This window comes from Hemisphaericaspora subhashii (assembly GCF_019202705.1).
Source record: "Hemisphaericaspora subhashii strain CBS 10753 chromosome Unknown scaffold12, whole genome shotgun sequence".
Lineage (NCBI taxonomy): Eukaryota > Fungi > Ascomycota > Pichiomycetes > Serinales > Debaryomycetaceae > Hemisphaericaspora > Hemisphaericaspora subhashii.
The window spans coordinates 116,062-139,714 of NW_026057438.1; the positions used below are offsets into that span (position 1 = coordinate 116,062).

The 23,653-nt window shown below is 32.7% G+C and overlaps 12 protein-coding genes across 12 annotated transcripts; 6 read left to right on the forward strand and 6 right to left on the reverse strand. All coding sequences in view use genetic code 12, as the record gives it.

The window, feature by feature from the left end:
* Positions 1–799: 799 nt before the first annotated feature.
* Positions 800–1,471, reverse strand: J8A68_005806 (mitochondrial 54S ribosomal protein mL57; the record flags this gene model as incomplete). Its single annotated transcript, XM_049409912.1, has 1 exon — positions 800–1,471. The coding sequence occupies one exon, from the start codon at positions 1,469–1,471 to the stop codon at positions 800–802; it is 672 nt and encodes a 223-aa protein (XP_049260922.1).
* Positions 1,472–1,745: 274 nt separating this feature from the next.
* CHR1 (RNA-dependent ATPase) lies at positions 1,746–3,407 on the forward strand (the record flags this gene model as incomplete). The annotated part of the gene is made up of 1 exon (XM_049409913.1): positions 1,746–3,407. One exon carries the CDS (start codon positions 1,746–1,748, stop codon positions 3,405–3,407), a length of 1,662 nt encoding a protein of 553 aa, XP_049260923.1.
* Positions 3,408–3,663: 256 nt separating this feature from the next.
* Positions 3,664–4,038, reverse strand: ATP20 (F1F0 ATP synthase subunit g; the record flags this gene model as incomplete). Its single annotated transcript, XM_049409914.1, has 1 exon — positions 3,664–4,038. The coding sequence occupies one exon, from the start codon at positions 4,036–4,038 to the stop codon at positions 3,664–3,666; it is 375 nt and encodes a 124-aa protein (XP_049260924.1).
* Positions 4,039–4,274: 236 nt separating this feature from the next.
* Positions 4,275–5,723, reverse strand: J8A68_005809 (uncharacterized protein; the record flags this gene model as incomplete). The annotated part of the gene is made up of 1 exon (XM_049409915.1): positions 4,275–5,723. The coding sequence occupies one exon, from the start codon at positions 5,721–5,723 to the stop codon at positions 4,275–4,277; it is 1,449 nt and encodes a 482-aa protein (XP_049260925.1).
* Positions 5,724–5,986: 263 nt separating this feature from the next.
* On the forward strand, positions 5,987–7,384 carry J8A68_005810 (Elongator subunit; the record flags this gene model as incomplete). Its single annotated transcript, XM_049409916.1, has 1 exon — positions 5,987–7,384. One exon carries the CDS (start codon positions 5,987–5,989, stop codon positions 7,382–7,384), a length of 1,398 nt encoding a protein of 465 aa, XP_049260926.1.
* A 25-nt stretch (positions 7,385–7,409) lies between these two features.
* J8A68_005811 (uncharacterized protein) lies at positions 7,410–7,862 on the reverse strand (the record flags this gene model as incomplete). Its single annotated transcript, XM_049409918.1, has 1 exon — positions 7,410–7,862. One exon carries the CDS (start codon positions 7,860–7,862, stop codon positions 7,410–7,412), a length of 453 nt encoding a protein of 150 aa, XP_049260927.1.
* Positions 7,863–8,145: 283 nt separating this feature from the next.
* Positions 8,146–9,242, forward strand: DLH1 (recombinase; the record flags this gene model as incomplete). The annotated part of the gene is made up of 3 exons (XM_049409919.1): positions 8,146–8,247; positions 8,313–8,408; positions 8,469–9,242. 3 exons carry the CDS (start codon positions 8,146–8,148, stop codon positions 9,240–9,242), a joined length of 972 nt encoding a protein of 323 aa, XP_049260928.1.
* A 230-nt stretch (positions 9,243–9,472) lies between these two features.
* CDC54 (MCM DNA helicase complex subunit) lies at positions 9,473–12,199 on the forward strand (the record flags this gene model as incomplete). Its single annotated transcript, XM_049409920.1, has 1 exon — positions 9,473–12,199. One exon carries the CDS (start codon positions 9,473–9,475, stop codon positions 12,197–12,199), a length of 2,727 nt encoding a protein of 908 aa, XP_049260929.1.
* A 115-nt stretch (positions 12,200–12,314) lies between these two features.
* Positions 12,315–12,815, reverse strand: J8A68_005814 (uncharacterized protein; the record flags this gene model as incomplete). The annotated part of the gene is made up of 1 exon (XM_049409921.1): positions 12,315–12,815. The coding sequence occupies one exon, from the start codon at positions 12,813–12,815 to the stop codon at positions 12,315–12,317; it is 501 nt and encodes a 166-aa protein (XP_049260930.1).
* A 972-nt stretch (positions 12,816–13,787) lies between these two features.
* On the forward strand, positions 13,788–15,092 carry J8A68_005815 (uncharacterized protein; the record flags this gene model as incomplete). The annotated part of the gene is made up of 1 exon (XM_049409922.1): positions 13,788–15,092. The coding sequence occupies one exon, from the start codon at positions 13,788–13,790 to the stop codon at positions 15,090–15,092; it is 1,305 nt and encodes a 434-aa protein (XP_049260931.1).
* A 671-nt stretch (positions 15,093–15,763) lies between these two features.
* GSG1 (Gsg1p) lies at positions 15,764–17,875 on the reverse strand (the record flags this gene model as incomplete). Its single annotated transcript, XM_049409923.1, has 1 exon — positions 15,764–17,875. The coding sequence occupies one exon, from the start codon at positions 17,873–17,875 to the stop codon at positions 15,764–15,766; it is 2,112 nt and encodes a 703-aa protein (XP_049260932.1).
* A 1,498-nt stretch (positions 17,876–19,373) lies between these two features.
* On the forward strand, positions 19,374–23,423 carry RAX2 (Rax2p; the record flags this gene model as incomplete). Its single annotated transcript, XM_049409924.1, has 1 exon — positions 19,374–23,423. One exon carries the CDS (start codon positions 19,374–19,376, stop codon positions 23,421–23,423), a length of 4,050 nt encoding a protein of 1,349 aa, XP_049260933.1.
* Between the last annotated feature and the right edge of the window lie 230 nt (positions 23,424–23,653).

Consider the following 23,653-nt stretch of genomic DNA (forward strand, 5'->3'; position numbering starts at 1 on the left):
AGAGATAGATTCTTCGCTGCAAGTAAAGCACATTAATTTCGGTTAGATTACGTTGTTAACAATTAAACAAGGGTTTATTCGCCGGCTTTTACTGCAGTTTTAACTTTCATTACAAAAGAAGTGCTATCATTGTTGACATACATTTGTTGAACAATAATAATGAGATTTTTTTGCAACCAATTTTGAACAAGTTTGCCAAATTTATTTATACATTCGATACTGTTTGGAACTTCAGCAGCCAATTTATTCAAATCATATTTTATATTCTTCACCAAACTCTTGTTACTTTTCTTCTTTATGTAGATGTAAAGTTTCTTCAAAATTTTAGACATAGATTGATTAACACTAATATTAATTTGCCTGCATTTTATGTTAAAATTTAGCATTTACTCTGCCACACTTTTACGTTTCGTTAGTCGGATCGCCCATTGGCTGATCTTCAATTGAAATAATTAGAGTTAGCTGCAAAATAAAGCCACGATCTTAACGGAAGCTTGCAGCCGTACATACAAAACACTTGCTTTGCCATTATATATATGACTTATATTCCTTTGATATTAATATAGAGACATATCTAACGATGGATATATATACAAAATAAGGATATAAATAAAAGGGATAAATGTCGAATTGGGTCTGTATCTACCATTAAATCTATCCTTTACAAACCAAACTGACCCCCCCTTCTATTAAACCCCCATTATCGTCTATGTACAATATATTAAACCTCTCCACAACTTTTTTATCTTATTCAACAGCCCATACCTCCCCATGGGAATGCTCTATCTTATGTGTTATCTCAATCAAATGTTTCATATTGCTTTTGAACATAACATCCAGACTTTTCAAGACTACGAGCCATTTTTTCATGAATGAATTCTTCAGCAATTTGTTTCCCATAAACAAAATCTATAGCCCCAACAATTGAATTCACAATCATTGCCGAAACTCTCATTTCTCCACTTGATTCAAATCCTAATTGTGTTGAAGAACATTTCCAACGTAATCCTTCATTTAATTTTTCATGTTTGGCAAAATATCCCAAACTTCTTGGATTAGTTAATGCAGTATGATAAGGTGTACTTAAAATATCCAAATTCATACCATTTATCGCTAATTCATCATTCTTATGGGGTCTTTGAATTGCATGTTTGGCAAAATATAATTTCATTAAATGTGACCCTAAAATTTGTAATTTTTCATGATGTGGTTTTAATCCATCAAATGATTTATGAGTCATGACTTGAAGGGCTAATTCATCGGGTATAGCATATTTCTCACCTAAGAATTCTTTCACTCTAGCAATAGTCTTTTGTTGTTCAGTTAATGCCGATTGTTTATCTTCAACTGGTTCGGTCTTTGGTGGTGTACGTATATAAATTGATCTTATAGAAGTATAATTAACACTTCTAGACCAAGTTTGACGGGTGACTGATCTGGTGGTGTTGTTAACTAATTGTCGGATACTCATTATTATGACTTATGTTTATATGTTTTCTACCTCCAAAAAGTGTCAACTATCTTCGTTAAGTCTTATGACCTTTATTGATGGGGAGAATGGAATACCAAAAAAAAATTTTCAATTGAAAATTAAAAGAGAAAAATTTGTATTACGTAATATTTTTAATATTATTATGTAATCATGATTTCCTTGCGGCTCTGCTGCTTGAAAAAAAATTATTGAGAAGAGCATCTCAAGTTGATCACACCTTGATTGATTGTAAACCAACGAAGTAAACCTAAAAATGGATATATTTAGAATTTTAAGTAGAGGTGCTAGTCTCAATAAGAAGAAGGGTATCACTACCGATTATGCATTACCTTCATCTACTCAAAAATCAGCACAAAAACATAAAGAAGAAACATTACATCATCAAGTAGAAAAGGAAACTGATTTCTTTCATACCAGAAAGAAACATACTGAAAATACTCAAGACAATAAAGAAGACAACGCCGAAGATAAAGAAAACGAAGAAGAGGAAATCCCACCATTAGAATTAGTGACTGAAGAAGATGCTCATAAATTTAGAAAATTACATAAATCAAAAGTTACCGGGGATGATATTCCAATTCCAATTGGATCATTTCAAGATTTAATTGGAAGATTTCAAATTGATAAGAAATTATTATCAAATTTAATAGAAGCTGAATTTATAGAACCAACATCTATTCAATGTGAATCTATACCTATCACATTAAACAATCGAGATTTAATTGCTTGTGCTCCAACTGGGTCCGGTAAAACATTAGCATTTTTAATTCCATTAGTTCAACAAATCTTACAATCTAAACCTCTGGGTACTAAAAACTATGGAATTAGAGGATTAATTATATCACCAACTAATGAATTAGCAATCCAAATATTCCAAACTTTAGAAACCTTAGTTCGTGGTAAGAAATTAAACATCGCAATACTATCAAAACAACTTGCGAATAAACTCAACAACAAAATCATCAAATCGGATAAATATGACATCCTAGTCACAACCCCATTACGTCTTATTGATATTGTCAAACAGGGGAATATCAATCTTTCAAAAATCGAACAATTAATCATCGATGAAGCCGATAAATTATTCGATCATGGATTCGTTGAACAAACTGATGAAATATTGACACATTGTACATTACCCACCATCCGGAAATCGATGTTTTCAGCCACTATTCCATCAGGAGTTGAAGAATTGGCTCATTCGATAATGAAGGACCCAATTAGGGTGATTATTGGCCATAAAGAAGCCGCCTCAACTACAATTGATCAAAAATTGGTTTTCACGGGGAATGAACAAGGGAAATTATTGGCGATTAGACAAATGATCCAACAGGGGGAATTCAAACCTCCGATTATTATCTTTTTACAATCGATTACTAGAGCCAAAGCATTATTTCATGAATTATTATATGATAAATTAAATGTAGATGTTATTCATGCTGAAAGAACCCCAAAACAAAGAGAAGAAGTGATTAAGAGGTTTAAGAATGGGGATATTTGGGTATTGATAACTACTGATGTTTTAGCCCGTGGGGTTGATTTCAAAGGGGTGAATTTGGTAATAAATTATGATGTTCCTCAAAGTGCTCAAGCATATGTTCATAGAATTGGTAGAACTGGTAGAGGGGGGAAATCAGGTAGAGCGGTTACGTTTTTCACTAAAGAGGATGATCAATTGATTAAGCCGATTATTAATGTTATGAAACAATCAGATTGTCATGATGGATATAGTGGATGGATGGAAAATATGGCAAAATTATCCAAGAATGAAAAGAAGAATATCAAACATCATGAAATGGAAAGAAAGAAGATTAGTACCGTTCCAAAGGTTGTTAAACAAAAGAGAAAACAAAGACAAGATATGATTGAAGCTTCCAAGAAAAGGAAACAAATGGAGACGCAACAACAAGAATAGTAATGTATAAGGTGTATATTGAAATAATATAGTAGAAATAAATAAAAAACTTTGAACCTCTAAATGTAAATGTGAATTGCAAACTAAAGTGGGTCCCAACCTTTTAAACTAGTTTGGTATTTATATATATATAGATTCACACACATCATATGTAATACAATCACATCCCTCTTCGATATATTATACAGACGATATTAATGCTTTTGAAAATTCTCTCTCAAATTCTCCCACTCATCTTCATCTTTCATCCCACTCTCTAATGGTGATGTTCACCAAAAGATGGATATCCAACAATTTGTCTTCTACCAATCATTTCACCAACTGAAAAGAAAGCAGCTAATTGAATACCATAAATAGAAGCCTTAGCAGCACATTGAGCACTTGGTTTAAATTCAGAAACTTGTTGTAAGAATTTCTTTTGTTGTTCTGGAGATTTAATGAATTTTAAAGCTTGTTGATAAACAGTTTCAAATTGTTTACCTGATGGTGGAGCTAATCCTTCTGTCTTGTAGACTTGTTTTCCTAATTCGGCACCGACTTTACTCCAATAAATACCACAATTTACAACTTCGGTTGATTTGGTGATGAGTCCGTTGACTAAACCGGTGGCTTTACTGATAATAGCTGACATGGTGTGTTTTCTCTATTTACTTGTTGGTTAAGAAAGGGTTTAAAGAGTTTTCCTGTAAAGAGTGAAAATTTTTGATTCCTATTTCCTCCGTTTGGATTTTTTCATTTTTTTCGCTTTCGGCTTTGGACCAATAAAATTTCCTACAAACTTAGACTTCCTAATTAGGAAGTATGTATCACTTTACTCGTTCATATGTATATCCATCAACTATACAAACACTATAACTATTAATTCACCTACAAAGAAACACCAAATCTATCTGGCCAAATAACTGGAGCTACTAAACTCCATCCATATAAAACAAAACATACCCATGCACTTATAATCTTTACCCAACTAGCAAAATATGTTCTACCTACTGGAATAAAATCACCTAAATCATCTTGTTTAACATTAATAGTTAATAAAGTTGCAACATATTGAGTTGCTAAAAAGAAAATAATATGAAATAATGAATAATTATATTGAACTGATCTTCTTTCTTCATCACCACCAGTACCACCACCACCATTACCTAAATCATCTTCATAGAGATCTAATTGATTCAAAGCACTTTCAGGTAACAGTCCTTCATCTACTGCTTGTTTAATAGCTTGATATCTCATTTCATTTCTTCTTGTTGGTTCCGAGGTGGTGCCGGTGGTTGAACCCATAAGTTCTTCAGGAGCAGATTCTGAACTAAAAGCGGAATTGGCTGCTGCACGGGTGGTTGTATATGCCACAGCAATGAATGTAAACATAGCACCTAAAATCACACTCACGGTTCTCGTACCTCTAGATCTAACCAATGGGTTACAATATTTATCATCTGGTTCGGATGCAACTGCACTCATGACAAGATAGGTACAATATAACACCACCATTGACGATTGTGCTAACCCGGCATGAGGATTATGTTCTTGAATTGTATTGTTAACCGACATGGCGGATATAATGATTGAAAATATCAAATTTAAGGTAATTGCTGTTTTATTCATATTACATCCATTACCGGCGAAAAAGACATACATGATAATAGTCAAGACAAGACTTGAAATATACATGATTAATGTCCCCCCAACTAATAATTTCTTCCAAAATCCGGCATCACCTTCTCCTGTCAATTCTTCCATTTCGATTTTTTCCAAACAAGTTTCAGCCCATGCATGAGCGAAATCAACTAATAATATCAATCCAATCCCAAGGAAAATAGTAGAAAATATGATGGCAATATGATTTCCATAAAATACAAAGAAATTATCAGGAATAAGTACAAAATTCACAAATATTAACCCTAACCAGACAAATATCTTTGTTCTCCAATATCCATTCTGAAGTGCTGCTCGGGGATTAGCGGTAGATTTAACATTTATTAATAATCCGGCTAATAATAAATGTAACATTCCCAAGGCAAAATTTATTCGATAAACTGATGAAAAACTAATACATTGATTCCCATCAGGTCCACATTTATTATTAATGAATCCAAATGTTGCTTTCTCGATTTTGTGGATTATGAATGGTGATAATGCTATCCATGATAATAATGAATTAATTAATAATATGAAGGCATAAGTGATTCTGGTCATGATTGATGAATTGAATGTTCCTCCAATCAGGGAACATATGGCTGAACAGGCGGCTGCTCCACAACAGGACGCTAATGATGTTATTGGCATCAAAGGTAATGATACTACTGCTCCCATATTGTTTGTTAGTTACTTATTGGTATCTATACGGATATTGTGGATCTTTCTGTTTAAATCAATCAAGTGAGATTTTAATTGATTAAGATTTTGTGGGTCATGAAACTTAAAAAAATGTGAGATTTCATAAATTAATGAGATTTTATTTTTTCTGCTGAGAACAACAACCACAGACTCACAGCTCTTCTCATCATCATCTTTATCTTTCTGCCATTGAACAGACTTAAGAAGAGATCTTGTAGTTAATAGAGATAGAGACTAACATGTCATTCAGAAAGAGAGGTGACGTAATTGGAGGTGCTCCAACCGCAAATAGACCTTCCCCTGGTAGTACAATTCCAGGTAGATCTCCAGGCCCAATGGTCCCAGGTAGATCTCCTGTCCCTGCTCCCATCCCAGGTAGATCCATTGGAGTAGTTCCAGGTAGAGCACCCGGTTCAATTCCATCATCTGTTGCAGGTAGATTACAAACCAGAGGATCACAAACTCCAGAAGTTGAAGAAACTAACGAACAAGAAATCACAAATCTACTTTTGAAAAATCCGGGAATTAGACCATCACTCATCTCATCTCAACCTACTACTTCCACAGGCACGGCGGATTTAGATAAACGATTGTTACATCAGGGATTACCCATTGGACATTCATTATTGGTTGAAGAGTCGGGTACTACTGATTTCTCTAGTGTTTTATTACGAGCATTTGCATCTCAGGGGATCGTGCATAATCGAGTTTCCGATAGTGGTGGTGGTGTTGCACATGTGATTGTGATTGGGATGTCTCCACAATGGTCAAATGAACTTCCTGGATTATATAAGGGGTCATCAAAGGAACAGAAGAAGAAAAAGATTCTTGAAAATGAATCAAAAGTGAGTGTTTCTAATTTATCTAATGCTCCAACTACTGGTAGAATTGATCCAAGTTTGAAGATTGCTTGGAGATATGGTCTTAATAAAAAGCCGGATTCAAGCGAATCAGTGGAAGGCACTGGTGGAAGTTCCACAGCTTATGAGAATTATAATCATCAATTTGATATAACTACAAAATTAACCCCCGGGCCAAATCCTCAAGATATTTCATATGTCCCCATTGGAATAAGTTTCAATAAGATAATTATTCAAATCACATCCATAATCAAAACCCAAATCAAATCAAATCCCGCTAAAGTTATAAGAATAGTCATACCTGGACTCTTAAACCCATCACTCTATCACCCCACTACAACATCTTCAACCTTCATATTCCCCTTCATCCATTCCTTAAGAGCATTATTACGTCAATATCATAATAATTTAGTATTAATGTGTTCAATTCCACTTGATTTATATCCTCGTGAAACTAATTTACTTGGATTTTTGGAAACTCTTTTTGATTCAGTTATTCATCTACAACCATTCAATCAAGAAATGACACAATTGTTAGAAAGAGCTTATAAGAATGAACCATCCAAAGTACAACAAGGATTAGTCAATATTATTAAATTACCAATCTTGTCTGAAAAGGGATTAATGATGATTCATGATGGTGAATATGCGTTTAAGAATGGGAGAAAGAAGTTTGAGATTGAAGAATGGGGGATTCCGGTTGAAGATGATGATGGTAATAAGGATGAGAATTCGACTCCTGAAGGAGGGAAAACTACCAAGAATATTGATTTTTAATAATAAATAATACATAGTGTTTAGTCTATTTATAGATTGTTTGTACTGAATCGTCAATTAATTGTTGTACTCGTTCAACATCGTGTCGCAATGTGATATTGTCTTTATCTAACTTATCATAAATCTTCTCTTGCATTGTTTGAATCGTAACCAACTTTTCATGAATAGATTGAATTGATTTCTCAATATTACTCAATCTCATCTCTATGCCACCTGCACTACTAGCTTCTTCTATATCAAATGAAACTGATTTGGTAGTCTTTTTAATTGGACTGGTTTGAGGAGTTAGTTTCCTTCGTTTGGCAAATTCTTGTTCCATTTCACTTATTCTTTGTCGTCTTAATGGAGATCCACTTATTTTGATTGGTGATACATGATCAATTGTTAGAGGGAGTGATAAATCTGTTGAAAGTGGTTGTGATGATATTTTTATTGGTGATAATCTTCTTCTTGTTGTTTCTTTAATTGGTGAACTCATAATTGATTACTGTTACTCCCATTCTCTACTTTTCCCACTGTCTACTCTCTGTTTATTTATCTTTTGCTGTTTGTGAGTTAATTAGAGCGCAATTGGGAGATTTGATTTGATGCGCGTATTCTTTTTTCTTTCTCTTTCTCTTTCACTTACTGAAATAATGAGGGAGAGAGAAAGAGAGAGAAATGAAAATGAAAATGAAAAAATGGTTGCAAAAAAAACTGCCATTCAATCAACAACAAACAGACAACAGACAACAAGAAAGAATAAGTTTAAGTTACAAAGAATGAATTCAGAAGAAGTTCAATCAATTGATTTATTACAAGACTTTGGTATTAATGCTGGTGATATCAATAAATTAAAATCAGCAGGTATATTCTCAATTGCCGTACGTATCTCTCTCTTTCTCATCTTGTTACTATCCATCAACACTAACAATACTAACTCTCTTAGTCTGTATTATCAACTACAAGAAGAAATATGATCAAGATTAAAGGATTAAGTGAAGTGAAAGTAGATAAGATAAAAGAATCCGCTTCTAAATTGAAGGTATGTCTCCTACCCATCTTCCTCTGTTTGATTTGACCATACTAACGCCCTCTTTTCAAGACAGTTGGGTTTGTTTCTGCTACTATTGTTGCTGAACTCAGAACTAAAACATTCAACCTCAGTACCGGTTCAAAACAATTCGATGAAATCTTAGGAGGTGGTATCCAATCAATGAGTCTTACTGAAGTATTTGGAGAATTCCGTTGTGGTAAAACCCAATTATGTCATACTCTCTGTGTAACCGCCCAATTACCTCGTGAAATGGGTGGTGGTGAAGGTAGAGTAGCATATATTGACACCGAGGGGACTTTCCGACCAGAACGTATCAAATCAATTGCTGAACGATTTGGAGTTGATCCTGAAGCTTGTTTAGATAACATTTCTTATGCTAGAGCATTAAATAGTGAACATCAAATTGAACTTGTTGAACAATTAGGTAATCAATTAAGTGATGGTTGTTTTAGATTATTGATTGTTGATTCAATAATGGCATGTTTTAGAGTTGATTATTCTGGAAGAGGTGAATTAAATGAACGTCAACAGAAATTAAATCAACATTTATCAGGATTGACTAGAATTGCTGAAGATTATAATATTGCTGTTTTTTTAACTAATCAAGTTCAATCTGATCCAGGTGCAAGTTCTTTATTTGCTGCCGCTGATGGTAGAAAACCAGTTGGTGGACATGTATTGGCACATGCATCGGCTACTCGTATTTTACTTAGAAAAGGAAGAGGTGAAGAGAGAGTGGCTAAGTTACAAGATAGTCCTAATATGCCAGAAAGAGAATGTGTCTATGTAATTGGTGAAGGTGGGATTAAAGATAGTGAATGATTGTTTACACAAAATTAAGCAAAATTTTAATTAATCCCAATTAGGAAATCATATTGCAAAAACAAATACGAAAAAAAAAAATCTCGACGCGTTTCTACTTTTTCCAATTTGATTTTCACGTCAACACCTTTTCAGAGAGAAAGATTTCAATTTTTTTATTTCATCTGTTTTTCTTTTCTGCTTTCTTTCTTCACAAACCCATCGCTAGTGATTATAAATATATATACTGAATGTCATCATCACCTCCACATCATAGTAATCCAACAGGAGATCAATCCTCTCTTCCAAGAGATTCCGAATCTCTTTCCCAATCTCAACAACCAATAGTCCCATCCTCCCCATTATTCTTCGCTTCCTCAAACCCACCATCCGACGCTTCCATTTCCCAAACAAGAAGAACTGGTAATACTGCTGGTGCCGCTGATATTTCCTCGCCATTACATTATACTTCCTCAATTCATCATACTTCTGATATTTTTGATAATTCACAACGGTCAAATAGATTAACTTCTGACGTGGATAGGATTGTTCGTCGTCATCAAAGAAGTGATATTCTCGATGGTGGGAATTCATCATCTCCAATGCGTAGAAGAATGTTTACCCAAGGAGGTCCAAGTTCATCCCTTGGAAGAGGTGGACCTGGAAGTGATAATTTATCTTCACAGATTATTGAGGATGATGAACCCGTTAGAGTCATTTGGGGGACCAATGTTCTGATTCAAGAATGTTCAAATGCATTCCGGGATTTTTTATTATCATTTAAATATGAATATCGAAAAAATTATGATCGAGAATTGGTTGAACCTGAAGATAGACAATTATATTATGTTGAACAATTGAATAATATTAGAGAAATGGGTATAACTAATTTAAACCTTGATGCCAGAAATTTATTAGCCTATCCTCCAACTAATAAATTATTTTATCAATTAGTTAATTATCCACAAGAAATTATCCCAATTATGGATCATACCATCAAAGATTGCATGATTCAAATCGTCACCGATGCCGCCGCTAACACCTCCAATGAACCCATATCCAATAGTCTCGACGAGATCGAAACTAACGTCTACACTATCCGTCCCTACAACATCAACATGATCGAACGCGGGATCAGAGAACTCAACCCTAATGATATCGACAAATTAGTCTCTGTCAAAGGATTAACCCTTCGTTCAACCTCAATCATCCCTGATATGAAAGTGGCATTTTTCAAATGTAATGCCTGTGGTCACACCGTGGGAGTTGAGATTGATAGGGGAGTAATTTCCGAACCTAGTAAATGTCCCCGTGAAGTATGTGGACTGAAAAATTACATGGAATTGATCCATAATCGATCATCATTTGCTGATAAACAAGTTATCAAATTACAAGAAACCCCCGATTTGGTTCCGGATGGACAAACTCCTCATTCGATAAATCTTTGTGTTTATGATGAATTGGTTGATTCTTGTCGGGCGGGGGATAGGGTTGAAGTATGTGGGATATTTAGGTCGGTTCCAGTTAGGGCTAATTCAAAACAAAGAGCTTTGAAGAGTTTGTATAAGACATATCTTGATGTTGTTCATATTAAAAAAATCGATAAAAAACGTCTTGGGGCCGATATTTCTACATTGGAACAAGAAATCACCAATGATGAAGTTGAACAAACTAGAAGAATTAGTGAAGATGAGATAAATCGAATTAAGGAAATTTCTCAACGAGATGATTTATATGAAGTATTAGCTAGATCGTTAGCTCCATCGATTTATGAAATGGATGATGTTAAAAAAGGGATCTTGTTACAATTATTCGGGGGCACTAATAAGACATTCAAAAAAGGGGGGAGATATAGAGGTGATATTAATGTCTTACTTTGTGGTGATCCATCTACTTCAAAATCCCAAATTTTACAATATGTTCATAAAATCGCTCCAAGAGGGGTATATACTTCCGGGAAAGGTTCTTCTGCCGTGGGGTTAACCGCTTATATTACTAGAGATATTGATACCAAACAATTGGTTTTAGAAAGTGGTGCATTGGTCTTATCTGATGGTGGGGTTTGTTGTATTGATGAATTTGATAAAATGAGTGATTCTACTCGGTCGGTATTACATGAAGTTATGGAACAACAAACTATTTCAATTGCCAAAGCCGGGATTATTACTACTTTGAATGCAAGAACTTCTATTTTAGCCTCAGCTAATCCAATTAATTCTCGTTATGATCCTAATTTACCTGTGACTTCAAATATTGATCTTCCACCTCCCTTGTTGTCTCGTTTTGATTTGGTATATTTGATTTTGGATAAAGTTGATGAAACCATTGATAGACAATTAGCTAGACATTTGACTGATATGTATTTGGAAGATACTCCTGATACCGTGAATAATAATTATGTCCTTCCAGTTGAATTATTAACTGTTTATATTCAATATGCCAAGGAAAACATTCATCCTGTTATGACTGAAGAAGGTAAGAATGAATTAGTTAGATCATATGTTGATATGAGAAAAATGGGTGAAGATTCCCGTAGTTCAGAAAAGAGAATCACGGCAACCACAAGACAATTAGAATCAATGATTAGACTTTCAGAAGCTCATGCAAAGATGAGATTATCTCATCGTGTTGAATTAATTGATGTGAAGGAAGCAGTTAGATTAATTAAATCAGCGATTAAAGATTATGCCACTGATCCAATCACCGGGAGAATTGATATGGATATGGTTCAAACTGGTACTACATATGCACAAAGAAGAGTTCAAGAAGATTTAGTTCATGAAATCATGAAGATTATTGATGAGAATAATAATTTGATTAGATTTAATGATTTAGCGATTAAATTGAATGAAAGATCTTCTATCAGGGTTGAAAATCAAGATATTAATGAAGGTCTTAAGAGATTACAACAAGAAGGTAAGATTGTTGAGAGTGGTGATAGTCATAGAAGAACTATTAGAAAGATTGCAATTGTGTAAGATTGCAATTGTATAGGTTGTTTGCTATTGTTTTTATGTATATTTTAGTGTTTTTACTTGTTTTATTCTTAATTTGTTTATTTTATAAATATCTATTTACAGTATTGATACAAACTTAGAGGAAATCACTTGTTGATGGTTTCTTTGATGAAGATTCCTTATTATCATTTTGAGTTTCTATATCTTTATTCTCTTGTGATTCTGGTTGTTCTGGTTCATCAGCTAATTTAAGGAATGCTTCTAATTGTTCATCTAATTCAATATCAGTTATTGAATTATATTTATATTTAGTAAAAGCATTAGCAAATTGTAATTCTTTAACAATATCAACAGTTTCATTATTGTTTAATTTATTAATAATATTTGTTAATACAGAAAATTTACGAGTATATGATCCAGTTAAAGATTCTAATTCTTTTCTTTGTTTAACTAATTCTAATGTTACAGATGTAAATATTAATGTTAATATTAATGTTTTAAAGATTGGTTTCTTCATTAAATCCCGAAATGTTGATCTTTTCTTTATAAATTGTTGTGCATTGTTAGTTGAATTATATCGAATGAATAAAGAATTTAATTTGATATTTGAACGACTTGTTCTGGCTATTTGAAACATTGTTGATATATCCCTATTCTCTCAATCTATCTTATAATCTCTTATTAAAAGTACAGTTGTTCTGTAGAACCTTTTGTAAAAATCACTGAATTAATTTTTTTTCTTCTAACTCTTCCATCTTAGTTTAATTATGGGGAGAGAGACTGAGAGATACAAAGAGCAATAATTAAAGAACAAACCTTCAAATACTTCTCTAAGGACCTTCCTGTAAAATATCTTTAATAACAATAACTCTTATTTCTGAATGAAAGCTCAATTAAAAGAAAGTGAAATGTATCATTAGCAATATAGAATTATCATCTTCAAGTTTTATTTTTACTAGCTGTGGCCAAACCGTATTTGTAGATTATTTTCTTCATTATGACGTTGGTTGCAAATCTTTCCCCAGTTCTGCCTGTAAAGCTATATACTAAATACTCATTTCTCCTCTCTTTACAAGCAGAACGGGAGAGAGACAATGCCTGTTCAAAAATTTTGCAACCAACCTATATAAAGGATTTATAGTAACTTTCGATGCGATTGAATCCAGACAAGTTACAATGCATAGAGAGACAATAAAACCTGGAATCATTCAGTTGGCCCCACTTAGAGACTTCCCTCGTTGGCACAATACAGTAGTCGAAGACAGCATGTGTACTATAAATCCATTTTTAATATACATTACATTGGAACAATCCATTCTCTCTCTCATTCTATATGACTCAGTCTACCAGTGAAATAATATAAATATTTTTTTAGTAATTACAAGAGATCACCAAATTTTTCAAACAAAAAGATTTCCAACACAAGACAAGACAAGACCAACAAATCATTTAATCATTACTTACTACTTACTACTTACAATATTAATAATCAAACCATTCATTCATTCCTTCTTATAATAGAAGATATTACTATCAAATTTACACTACCACTACTTCTGTAAATGGAACAGATGCATCCATAATATACACACAAACATACAATCCAACAATGAAAGTACCTAAAGTTACTAGTATAATATTAGTGATATTACTAACATTAACATTCTTAAATTTTGCATTGAAATATTATACATATTTCGTATTAATGGTATCCTCAACTAAGAAAGGTACTACTTCTACTTCTTCAGTCAATGAACAACAAACAGGGGTAGAGGTACCTCATCCTCATGAATTATTTGTCCCATTATTAACATTTATACCAAGTAAGTCACCTGTATTGTTAAGACCTTGGGTTATTATTACAAGTAGTTTTATTGAAGAACATTTCATTGGATTATTTAGAAGTTTCTTATTGATCTTTTATTTGGGTAAATATTTAGAAAATATATGGGGGGCTAAAGAGTTTACTAAATTCATTATGGTTAATGTTATTATAACAAATTTGATATTATATGGTTATTATACTGGTAAATCATTATTGATAGATACATCTAATAATGTCCCCCCAGTGGTTATAAGTGCAATGGCTATAAATATGGGTTTATTCGTTGCTATCAAACAAAGAATCCCTAATCATTTCTTTATATTCTTTAAAGGAAATTTTCGAATTAAAGTTAGATATGTTCCATTTATTGCATTTGTTGTTTCATTTATATTACAATTATTAAGTGAACAATTTTATATTGAATATTTAATGTCAATCATTGGTTTCATAATAAGTTGGTCATATTTACGATTCTTTAAACTGGGTGCAAATGAAAGACAATCTTATATCCTTCCTTATTCATTAAGTAATAGAAATAGATCAACTAGAAAGAAAAGTCCTTCAATTAGTACATCTTCCCCTGGGCCACAAATTGGATCTTCTTCTTATTCTGGCCACCATTCAGAATATCATCCAATAATAACAGATGCAACAGCCACTTTATCTTCTACTCCACCAATTACATTCCAAGTAGTGGATACCAATAATAGTGCTAAGGGGGATAGATCAGAACAATTTTCAATATATACCTTCTTCCCCTATCCAATCTCATTCATCATCAAAATATTATCAAATATAATAGTCAAATCATTAATTCATTATCAATTATTAGATGCAAACACATTTGATAACACTATAGACGGAGATGAAGATGAAGACGACCCTGCATATGATGACGTTTCAAATCTTAAAACTAATTTATTTGGACTTTCTCAATTAAAAGGTGCAGCTGGTGAAGTTAGTGCTATACCTCATTCAAATTTAAAAAAAATATGGAATTGGGTTATATCAAAACCAAATGGTGTTGATATGGGTATAAAGACTAGTATGGATAAAAGAAGAAAATTGGCTTTAAAAGAATTAGAATAGAATTTTTTAGTAGTCATTAATAGATAATAAGTTAATAATCCCAATGTAGACCTGAAAGATAATAGTTCACCTAACGATTCTCTTCTATATATGAATGGTTTTGTGTAGAGTTGGCTCCCCCCAAAAATCTTGCATACTTCTATGCATAAATCCGCTTTTTATGCAGCTTGATTATAATACAGTAGTTGGGGGATCAGTGAAAGTAAAATGATGATAATATATTTATTTGCGACATTTGATATTTTGCAGCAAAAAATCAAATAGAATAAACCACAGAATCTTCAGACACTTTTTCTTCAAGTTCCATGCATGATTCAAAAAAAGTGTCTGCAGATCCTGAATGAAAAGAGGTGTTGTTGCTGTAAACAATTAGTTATCATTGTCACAAAGTCAGAAGTAAGAAATCAAGCCCATATCCTAATCCAGTAACCCTACCAGAAAGTTCATTTGTAATTTTGGAGCTACCAATTGTTGGGTGTATGGTAGCTCTGTACTTTACCAACGGCTGTATATTTGCCGTGATATCTCATACAAGATACTATTCTACTGGGGACAATTCTAGCTATTTTAGAGAATGGGTTTAGGTGACCATGTTCCATCATCTCCCCTTATTTCCTACAACTAATTCTCTTATCAATCTATAACTATGAAAATTTTCATATTTTATTAGTCTATAAAGGTTTATCAATCGAATTTTTCATAGTTTTAATCAACCCAAGTAATAAATCCGGTCTAGTATACCACAACTGGTCTTCCCCATCCAAATCATAATTTAATTTAATATTCTCCACCAAATGTCGAATCTGATTATAATTACTTCCCAGAACTATCCATTCTTTAAGCGCTAACAAATACCACAATGCCGATTTTCTATATCTCATTAATCCATTTGTTGAATTATACTTCCCCGGGTGTAATTTATGAGGATTGATGTAATTTTCTTCATCCTCATCGTCTTGATCATGGGTTGTTTCATCAAGTTTGGGGTGAGATGGGGGTTGGTGTAATTGTTGGAGATTTTCATCGGATAAATAAACACAATGACCAAAACTATATCCTAATCTTTCATACAAAATTGCTTTTATGATCAGATATTCCGAATTTCGACTGGATAGACTTGAAGTTAAATGGCCTTGAAATTCGGCGATTAATTTGATTAAATATCGTTCAATCAAATCATTAAACCAATATGAAATATTAAATACTTGACACATACATAATAATAATTCAATTACGATGATTAATGATCGGAAACTATAGGTTTTTAAATTAAGTCGTGATTTGAATGTATATGTTAAATTATCAATATATGGTTCCACAATATCATGTTTAATTTTTCGTAAGGTGTTTTTATCAGGTACGGGAGGTTTTAAACTTGGATTCAAGTTTTGTTGAGTTTGAGCTAATAATAATGAAACAATACACATCTCTTGTACACTGGCAACATAACACCATGCTCTATCATTGGTATAATCCTTCTTGATTAAATCATAGGTCGAATAAGCATATTTGAAATCTTTTAAAATCAAAGACCAATCCGCCAATTTTCGTATCGTTTGTTCTGGAGAGGTTTTATAATAATAATTCCCTTCATAGTTATAATGAGAAGTTGTACCTGATGGAGTTATGGAAGTCCCCGGGAGATTGGAATCACTACTACTTGAATTGGTAAAGAATTTCCTTGATGCTGAAAAAAATCTTGATGTGATTGATCTTTTGGGTTGAAGGACTTGATCATCCCATTGGCGGATTTTTGCTTGCATATGAGGGATTAAGAATTTATTTATATAATCATATAGTTTATTACGAATGGTTGAATCGATTGATTTTGGGATTTCTAATTGTCGAGAAGTATTGTCGTTTTGATCGTCTAATGCGAATCGTTGGAGGTCTTCTTCAATTGTGGAGTTTTCAATTAGTGATACTGTGATTTTTGATTCTGATTGGGCGGTGGTGGCGGAGATTGATAGACCAGTACTGTCTAAACTCAATTTATTCCTGATTTCATTTTGGAATTGTTCAAGTCTTTTGTAAGAATCTGGAATAGTTTCATCATATATTATAAACACATGAACTAATAAATCATCAATTTGGAAAAATTTCGGAAAATTGACATTCCTAAATTCAACAATTTGACGTCTTAAAATATCAAGATTATCTTTTTCTAAATCAATAATAAATATTTGACCAATTGGATGATTAAATGTTTCAAATGATGTTATTTGGTTTGAAGTTATGAATTTATCTAAAAATGTTAAATAAATATCACTTCCTCTATCACCACTTCCTCCATCTCCTGGTGGTAATGTCTTGGCAACATGTCTTAAATACATTTCTAACGAAGTTATACTAAACAATTGTGTCAACGTAGTCCCCATTCCAAATTGAGTAGTAACAGTATTATGACTAGGATTTAATCCCGCACTTGGCAACACAGGAGAAGATGAAGATGTCAATCTACCTCTATTATCTTCACTACTTCGACTAGCATGCGATATCGATAATAATTCAGGTAAACTAGGTTCAAATCTAATTGGAAAACTAGCATAATTCTTAGTTATCAATTGAGTATTTATGATCTTAAATTGTTGTGACGGTATATTATATTTCGCATTATTTCCATATGGTTTTAAGATTTGTAATGTTGATAATTGAGTTGATAACACGGATTGGAAATATTGATCAACATTATGAGTTGCTTGAATTGAAATTAAGGGGGAGAATGTATGATGAAGAAGATGTTGTCTTGCTATATATGGATCAAGTCCCTTTGGATAATCCATAGCTGTATTTTGGTCCAATGGGATGTGGGGCAGGGAAGAATGGATGGAATTCTTGGAATGATTTGAGAAAGGAGATTGGAAAACTGATTGAGGGCCAAATGACAGGAAGTGGGTGTTTTATGTTGATGTTTGGATGTTTGGATGGTTTTGATCAAGTTTACACTACGGGGGTCGTGTAGATCTTTACTGGAAGTTATTAAAACCTGTAAAGTTTGTACAAACTGTAATTTGTGATAGAAAACTGCAAAATTTAAGGACAATCTGTAAAATTCTCGTGATATTTCCTAATTAAGAATAATTGTAAATAGTTCGCTCGCTTATTTACAGAAAATACGAGACCTTGCCGCTTTCTTTTTCTTAGTCTTCCCCTGTGGTGACGTAAGAGTATTCCTGGAGATGAGCATAGGATAACTTCAATAACTCCAGACGAACAAGTCTTCTTGATCTTTCTAAAGTATGAATTCTTAAAGTCAAGGGAGGAAGATGAAATCGTGCATCCAAAGAAAGATCAAACTTCTGTTTTTTTGCAGCACGGCTAAAACGACTGATCCTCGTGTAGGTCGCCATATTATTCACAAGTCGACTTGAAACAAGTCGTTTACTTCTGTTTTCCAGATTCAGATTCGCTCTATGCATTTTGGGTATTGGTGAAAGTTAACGTTTCAATAAATAAACTCTCGCTTCTCAAGATGTTTGAACTTGAGTTTTATGACTTACATAATGACAGTACAAGAAAAGGTTTGGCGGAACACTAAAAAAGTGAGCCCAGATGATAATGATTTCAACATGGAATTACTTTTAATAAACTTTTTAAACGAAAACTTTGTCTTTAAGATACGATCAAATTAGAGATCTCCTACTTCAAGTTGTAGTTTGATTTGTCTGTAGAATTATGGGAGTAGAATTAAAATTCAATTGTATTATCTCTTAATACTGACATTTAGCTGTCAAATATTAATCTGCTAAGCTAACTTCAATTGTCCTTGTCATATTTTCTTGTCCCATAATTTCAACTAATTAAGAATATAAATGAAAAGAAAGAAGAAGTTTAAATCTTAAAGGGGTTAAATTATAAACAAAAATTTTTTTTTAGTATTATTTTTTTGATCATTTCTACACGAAACATTTCTTCTTACTTTTTTTTTTACAACACTTTTTTTCAAAGAATTTACAACCCAACCCAACCGATTACACATCTTTTTGACAACCAACTAATCACCATAATAGGGGGAAGGGTTTACTTTATAATTATTAATAGCATCAGATAGTATCAACTATAGTCACAGTACACTACCACAACCACTACTTACACCCACATCAGTACTTTTTGATAGCTATATTCACTCCTTTTTAAGATTTCTTTTTTTTTTACAACCAAAAAATCAAGCCACTCGTTTAACCACCACCACTACTATCACCATTTTACAATAACAACTTCAACTTACTTGATATACAAGTTCACTGTAATATACTTATACTATAGCACAAAGTTACAAATATGTTAAGTAGCTACAAGTATCTACTACTAATAAGTCTACAACTAATACTGGCTGTTGTAGCCGAAGATTTCTTTCAACAAGTACCACATCCACAACTTAATTATGAATCACTTGGAGACAGAATAGGTTTATTTGGTTCATTCAACGCGTTGTCATTCTATTCATTTGTAAATGCATCTTCATTTATACAGCAACAACAACAAAATACCACCACCAGAAACTCTAAGAGAGATGATGAAGAACCAAGTAACGGTTTATACGTTCAAGATATAACCAGCAATAATAGCAAAAGATTTGCCGACTTAAATGGAGATATATACCAATTAGATTCCTTATCAGATGAAACTATTGTCATAAATGGGAATTTCACCACTTTCAATAACCAATCAGTAGTACCACCAATCATTTACAATATTACGTCAAACAGTATAACCCCAATCTTCAAAGATAAGCCAACTGGATCTGTCAAAACGCTTTATGTCGACAATAATCTTATCTATTTAGGAGGAGATTTTGAATATAATAACAATACAGGGGCAGCAATTTACGACCATTCTAAAAATGGTTTATACTTAACCCCATTCCAAGGATTCGGGGACGGTGCAGTAGTTAATTCTATTGCAAAAATTGGAGGCGATGGAAAATCTGATCAAGGATCTATTATCTTTGGTGGGAAATTTGATACTTTAGGATTATCTGATTTGCTTGTTCACAATATTACTGGAAATGCTAATAGTACCACCAACCAAACTGATACATCCATCATCACGGCTGAACAAATGATTTCTCTTAGACAAGGACATTTCACATCTGTAAATGGAGCTGCTGGTAATAATGATGGATCACTTATCTGCCCTGCTTTGAATCCTGTATGGTCTGCTTTACCTGATAGTGGAGCAGAATGGACAGTTCAATTACCTAGTGAAATGATAAATACTTCCCCAACTAAAGTTCGTATTTATATACCCGATAGTACTGATGGAACATCGTTGTTTAGACTTTATACTCTTCCAAATGATGGTATTATGAACCTTACCTATATTGATCCTGCCACTAATGAAATGAAATTCTGTGATGCTTCATGTCCTTTATCTAGTTTTACAAATTTGAAATCTGCAGTTGAATCCAATATAAAAAATGCCGATAATTTAAATGAAGATGATGTATATGTTGATGAAAATGATGGAACATATTTCAAATACTATGAACCAACTACTAAAACGAAGACATTGGGTTATGGATCTAATTTCCAAGAATTTGCACTCGTGAATGAAGTTGGTATTGACTCTGCTCGTATCACAATAATTGATTGGTATGGAAATCAAGCCTTATTAGGAGGTGTTCAATTTTATCTGAACTCAATTACCGTTTTTGGTGACAATGTCTTAAATGAACCTAATTGTGATGGTGAATTTAATGCTGAAACTACAAACTATGCAACGATTAATTCTGGTGATTTCAAATCAATTCGTGATATTAGTCCTGGTAATGCTGCAATTCAAAGAAATTATTTAGTTGCTCAAGATACTAGTGCTAAACTCACCTTGTATCCAAATATTACCTATTCCGGAGATTATTCACTTCTTTTCTATACGCCAGGTTGTACTTTTGATAACTCTTGTGCTCAAAGATCAGTTGTGAATGTTAGTGTCATTGATAATGAAAATAAAATCTTAAGTTCCACAATGATATCTCAAAATAATAATGAAGATAAATTTGATTATTTATTTGACGGACATATTGAGGGTAGTGATGTAGGAAATGGTAAAGCTAGAATTGAAATTTCATTCAATAGTGAAATTACTCCAGGTACTGCTGCCCCATGGGTTGTCGTTGAAAAAGCCGTTGCCAATATTATTTCATTGGATAATTATTCTGAATCAAATCTGACTAGTTCTAGTAGAAGAAGAAATAACAATGGATTGGAATATATTGAAATTAATGGATTGTTTGAATATTCATTAGGTAATTTTACAAATTTTGATGAACTGTTAGTACATTACAAGAGTGGGAATAACGATATTATTAGTTTGAATAATACATTTGTTGGAAATTCATCAATTAATGTCTTGAGTGGGCAATTATCAACTGATACTACAATTGAACAAGTAACTTTCCAAGATGATTCTTTGCTTATATTAGGGGATTTGAAGTCAGGTAGTGAAAATTTAACCTTAACTAATAGTAATTTAGTTAGATTGACGGTTGATTCTTATGGCGATAATCAAACAAAGATTGATTTACCTACTAGATTAAGAAAAAGAGATGATCAAATTATTCTTGGTGGAACTTTTAATAATTCAATTAGTAGATTGGTTGATATTAATGATGGCGTTTTGGCAATTGGTCAATTTAGTCTTCAATCAGATTCAATGGAAAATTTAGCAACAGGAACATCAATTAATCAATCTAATAACTTCGCCATCTATTCTAAAGATAAATGGTATGGATTTGGGAATGAATATGTCAATGCAGATTTCACCAACTTCGCCAATGTGACCTTAAACAAGATTGAATATTACGTATTTTCAACTAGTGATGGCAGTGTTTTCAAAACTTGGGATAATACAAATTCAGAATGGGTAGAAGACACAAATCAACAATTGAGTTTGACTCAAGCTATTAAGATATCAGAAACTCAACAAATCCTTGGTGGATCCTCATTTGAAAGTATGAATTTCTATAATATTGATCAAGCATATATCTCAAATGCTACTTTTAATGCGTTTGGAATAGATATTCCTGTTAAAAATGATGATTTCTCAATCAGTTGTTCATTCTACGTTAATGAATCAATGAGTGTCGTTGGTGGAAGATTTGAAACTGAAAATGAAACAACTACAAATATCGGATTTATAAGTAATACATCTCCCAACAATACAATAGTTCCTTTGAATGGTGATATAAATTGGGGGAATACAACGATTCAAGCATTATATGTTGATAGTAATTATGATTATTTGTTTATTGGAGTCAGCGGACAAGTTGAATTGACATCTAGTAATGTAACTGGACTTGTTGTTTATGATTTGAAGAATAATACATTTGCCTCGTTCCAACCAGCGGCACTTTCAACCAGTAACAATGACCAGATTGAAATTAATTCGTTGGTATTTTATGATAAAGGTAACAGTTTATTAGTTGGTGGAAGATTTGATCAGGCTGGTTCATTACCTTGTCCTTCATTGTGTATTTATGATATCACCAATACTAGATGGTTAGCTCCCCAAGCACAAGTTGAACAAACACCCGTGGATGTGAATGGAACTGTTACTGATATGAGATTCTACCAATCTGATCAAGTATTAATTGGTGGGAACTCATTGTCAATGAATAATACTGAATATGATTTCATTACTTATAATTTCGATACTGGTGCTTTTAACACTAAAGATACTTTGAATAGTTTGGGTAAACCAATAGATAGTTTTGTTATCAGTGATATTTCAAATAGTAATTTGAATGGAAGAATGGTTGCATATGGTTCAGATTTTGTTTCTGGATTTGATGGTAGTGAATGGAAACGAATTGATGATGCAATTGATTATTCTAAAGTTACCCAATTTAATGATTTGAAATTATTGCCTGTTTCAACTGCCAGATCTAATAATGATACATATTTCGATAAGAATCAAATACTTGCTCTTGCTGGTACATTTACACTCAAAAATTATGGTCTTGTTAATATGGCATTATATAATGGTACCACCTGGATTCCTTATGTTTTCACAGCCACCAATGATAATTTCATCGGAGATATTAAATCTATATTGATAGATGACAATTATAGATTTCAATCGTCGAAAGATTTGACCAGTTTGGATAATTTCTTATCAAGAGGTAAAGTTGTTGGGATTTCATTAGCTTGTGCCGTGGGTGCAACTGCTGCATTAGGATTGTTGTTTGTTATTCCATATTTTGCGTTTTTCAGAAGAAAGAATAATCGAGATTATAGTGTGGCATCTAAGAGGATTCAAGAACAAGAAATGATGCAAACCATTAAACCGGAGGATTTATTACATGAAATTGATTTACAGAGACATCATTAAGATTAGTCTCATCTCAAGATAGAATGTTCAAATCTTCTAATTTTTTTTTATTATTTTTACGTCCGTTTTTTTATTCGTAATTATTTTTGTTATATTGTGTTTATTAGACTTTAGTTTTCTTTCAGTTTCGTGTTTTTGTATACTTAGATTATCTTAATATTATTGAATTAGTTTTTAGTGAAAAATGACTTACGGTCGTGCTGAATCTCTTGGGCTTGTGCCCAACAACA